This window comes from Coenobita brevimanus, chromosome 19 (assembly GCF_032717465.1).
Source record: "Coenobita brevimanus isolate Jiangsu-jjx chromosome 19, ASM3271746v2, whole genome shotgun sequence".
Lineage (NCBI taxonomy): Eukaryota > Metazoa > Arthropoda > Malacostraca > Decapoda > Coenobitidae > Coenobita > Coenobita brevimanus.
The window spans coordinates 2,028,474-2,033,137 of record NC_136972.1 but is presented as its reverse complement, the minus strand read 5'-3'; the positions used below and the strand labels follow the sequence as shown (position 1 = coordinate 2,033,137).

The 4,664-nt window shown below is 38.3% G+C and overlaps 1 protein-coding gene across 1 annotated transcript in view; it reads right to left on the bottom strand.

Moving 5' to 3' along the window:
* Positions 1-444: 444 nt before the first annotated feature.
* Positions 445-4,664, bottom strand: part of LOC145391605 (carboxylic ester hydrolase-like) — a 73,654-nt gene continuing 69,434 nt past the window's right edge. The window contains exon 12 of the mRNA XM_080266149.1: positions 445-540. Within this exon, the coding sequence (XP_080122275.1) occupies positions 445-540 (96 nt within the window). The remainder of the gene's footprint in view (positions 541-4,664) is intronic.

The window sequence follows — 4,664 nt, the reverse complement described above, 5'->3', positions numbered from 1 at the left end:
TCGCCGTCAAAGAAATATAAAAGACTTTTTATGGTGAAATGGGGAAAATAAATCGCTAAGGAAGAAGTATGAGACAGACCTACTGTATAGTCCGTATTCCCGTTAACCACGGCAACTCCCTGGCACATTTTCCTTGGCAAGTCATTCTGCATATTATACCAAAAAATATTGTGTGTTATTTACAAGTATATCAATGCAACATCTACATAATTTACATAAGGAACGTATCGCAGCGGCTGAATGGTGAGTGATTAGTCAACATTTTGTCAAGTATTTTTCCTCCTTGGACCTTTCTTCACCTCATCTTTGGGTAGGAAAGGAGATCTGGATGATGATAATAATGAACGTACAAGAGAACAATAACAGTCGTATGTGGAGAGAAACTAGTAAGAAAAAGGCGACGAGGAGCCCCGTTAACTGGTGAGAATGCAGATCGCTGTACATCTACAGCTCAGTCTCGTCAGCCGTCCTTGGCTCCACGAGGTAAGGGTGGAGAGCTATGTTGGTTGGCGTGGGCAGAGAAGAGAAGAAGTCGCGCACCTGAAACATAACAGATATTTACTCATCATCATCAACATCATCATATAGTTGGAAGATCTAGTATAAGGCATACTCCTGTCCTTCATTTTGTAAATCACAGGAAGTAGGAAAACTCATTTACAACCCCCTCTCACTCCCCCTCCTTATTATGCTTTAGGTTCGGTAAGGTTGGGTGAGAGTTGGCTAGCTCAGGTTAGATAAATTTTTCGCTGGATTAAATACTGCAAAGCTAGCTTAAATTAGGCTGAGTTTGGTTAGGTTAAATTTGGTCAAGTTAGGTTAGGTTACATTATTGTAAGTTAAGTTCGGTTAGGTTAGGATAAATTTGGTTAGTTTAGTTTAGGTTAGATTAGGTTAAGAAAAGAGTGGCTATGTTAGCTTGGGTTTAGTATGGTTAGGATAAATTTGGTTAGTTTAGTTTAGGTTAGATTAGGTTATGTAAGAAAAAGAGTGGCCATGTTAGCTTGGGTTTAGTTTTGTTAGGTTAAGGTAGCATAGATTATTACTGCCTGTAACAGGCCCTATTTCCTCTCCTGCATTACTCTCCATGGACGTATAAACAAAGTGTAGCCAGTGCGAAACAAGAGCTACCAACAGCAATGGTCCGCAGGTAATTTAATTATGAATGTTGTTGCGGATTCAAGAGGCTCGTTGTCAAAGACCATGAAGACAGAAGCCGGAGAGGCGATTGCTATTATAATTCAGAATAAGATCATGCCGTTTTATGTCTTACTGATACCAAGAGTATTGTTTGATATATACTGTATAAGAAAATCTCTCTCATCGGCATGCTGAAAAATTTCAGAAGTGTTTACTTGTTATATTTCATTCTTGCAAACACCAGACGATTTTATTCAACTGCAGCAACATTTGTTTAGTATGATGTCACAAGCCTTTGATCAATTAAAAAAAAAAAAAAAAAAAAAAAACTTACATGGGAAAAAGATGGATCTGTCATTTGAACCTCAGACTGTATAACGCTTGCATAGTTTTCAGCATCTGTGCTTATCAAAACTTTTTTTTTTTTCATATTAGGATGACCAATGTACCAGTATATATACTGTATAATATATATATATATATATATATATATATATATATATATATATATATATATATATATATATATATATATATACATACTGGTACATTGGTCATCCTGATAAGACAAAAAATAGTTTTGATAAGCACAGATGCTGAAACTCAGCCCTATGAGACAATTGATAGCCAACTCATCTCTGTATCCTGCTTTCTCTATACTCACTCCAAATCCAAAGGTGCATGTTATATATATGTATGCAGCAACATATCTTGCTATCATGTTCCAGAGCTTGTCTTCTGAATTCTCTACTCCCTGGCTTTGGCTATCTTGTCAGTCTCTGACGAACTATATCAGTGCTGTTTATTTATCCCTTAATTCTACTGTTTATGAAAAATTCATTCATACGTCTAAGATGGAACATCTATCAATTTCTCCATTTACTGAAATGCCCATTCTAGGTAATTTCAGTGTTCATAACCACCTTTGGCTCTCCTCTCCTTTCTCTGATACACCTGGTGAGCATGAGAAAGTCTACATCGATTTTGTCCTTTATGACCTAGAGCAACATGTACAGCACCCTTCCCATATCCTTGACTGCCTTGGAGAGAGTTTCAACATACTAGACCTCTTCCTTACAACTTATCCTTGTACTTACGTTACTAATTATTACTCTCTGAAGGGCCCTTCCAATCTAAAATTTTACACCTTTACCGGTCCCATCACTCCAGTAAGGCCTGTGGACCCTCCCAAGAAGCAGTAACTGTGGCACTTTGGTGTTGCTGATTGGGAGGCCCTCAGGCAGCATTTCTTTGATTTTCTTTGGAATGATTATTGCTTCCATGGCTGTGAACCACACCAGTGTGCCTAGTACATAATGAAGGTTATTCTCTTGGGCATGGAAACATACATTCCTTTCTCTTATCCTGTGACCAATGAAAAAAAAAAATGGTTTATTCACTCTTGTTCTGATGCTGTGTACATAAAGGAGAAGGCCTATAAAAGATACCGGGGCCAACCAATCCTTCAATCTCATCTCTTTTACATTTCTGTCCAGAATCTTGCTAAATCTGTTTTTTGCTCTGCTAAAAATAATTTCATTCGTACTAAATGCTCTGAGCTCTCGTGCTCAAGTTCCTTCTGCTGCTTCGGGCGCCTTGCTTAAAATCTTTCTAACAACTTTTTTTTCTTCAGGTTTCCCTCCTATTTTCCTCTGTGATGGCTCTACAGCTATCTCTTCAAATGATAAAGCGGAACTCGTCGCTCAGACTTTCTCCTCCAATTCCACCTTAGACAACTCTGGTACTGTTCCTCTGTCACTTCCCCTCTCTGATTTCCTCTCGGCTGACATTTAAATTTCTTCAACTGAAGTCTTTTCTGCCATCACTGTCCTCAATGCTGACAAGGCATATGAGCCTGAAGGGGCCCCTCCTTTAGTTCTCAAGAACTGTGATTTTTTGCTTACACTCTACCTAGCTAAGCTCTCTTGCCATTGTCTGTCAACTTGTACCTGTCCTTCTTGGTGGAAGTTTGCTCTCATTCAGCTTGTCCTAATCCGTTCCATGCCGTGTCTATATATATATATATATATATATATATATATATATATATATATATATATATATATATATATATATATATATATATATATATATATATGGGGAAACCTATAATGACCCAAATTGTAAAATCTGCCTGCAAGAGATTAGGTGTGCTGAGCCGAGACAGTGCCGTCTTCACAGTTGTTGACTTTATACGAGGGTTTTATAAACTCCTGTGAAGAGCACAACTCTCATGTATTTGGTAGGATCCCAACATACAACTCTTCTCAGCAAGGTGGTATCAAAGGCTTTTCCTCTCTGCTCAAACTCTGTCTCTTTGCTGCTCTGTTGCATTTTTTCTCTTGTCTCGTTTCTTTAATGGTCGCTGCTCCTCTGAAGTATTCACTTGTATGACTCCGCCACTACAGTAGGTGCGTAGCACCCATCTACCAGCAAAATCTTATCCCCTTTCTGTCCATCTCTTTAATGCAAAAGTTAACAGTTACTCTCAGTCCATCATATACGGAACAGGTCAACTCTGGACCTGTCTTCCTTTGTCTGTATTTCGTACCGACTATGACCTCCAGTCTTTCAAACGCAGTGTGTCCAGATGTCTCGAAATGACCGGATCTTGAATTTGGCTATCTGTTATCTTTTGTTGGACGGAACAGTCTTGCATCCTTCTAGCCTTTGTTTCCTTCTTCTTTCCATTAAGAAAGAAAATGTGTGAGTAACACAACTTCACAACGCCACGGTCCAGTTTTTTCAACAGTTCTGCTTTGTCCTGCTTCATTTTTTTTTTATTGCAGTAGGGTAAATGTGGTACTGCATTAAAACCACCCAAATAGCTATTAATACACCAGTGTGATTAGACAGGCGAGTGAAAGCAAATGCTGAGGATAGGGGGTCGGTAGGTCACTGGGTAGCTACGTATCGGTTACTGTGGTAAAGGTGTGCCTCATGCTGACGCTGCCACACGCATACAACCCCTAAACACAGCAACGCATTATACACTCCACACTCACTTTTAAAGTGCCTTATTAAATAACAGTGATGGAATTAATCTTTTGATCTGACTGTGGTAGTAATTAGGAACATATTGAAGCAGCGATTTATTTTTTCAAGGTTAAACTAAACTAAATGAACAAGAAATTTGATGAGAAGTATCGTATTCACAAGAAGAAAAACTGGTATTTACGAATTATGAACTGTAAGATTTTCGTATTCACAGACAAAATTCATTGATGACAGTGCTGGCTCACAGAGCTGGGAGAACCAGAAGAGAAAATGGCCATTTGGTTCATGATGGAGATTAGCAAAATTGATGTAAATATTGCTGATCCAGTTCCTCCAGTCTGTTTAAGTGTTATTATTAGGATATTAGGTAAAAACGTGAGTGAAAAAGAGTGGGCCCTGAACCATTTCATATTTATTCCCATTTATTATTTTATTTGCTTATTGATGGGTTTCATAATTGCGGTAGTTTTTGTGGTCCAATTAACTATGGTGAAGGACGAATGATTATATCGGAATAGACTGATGTT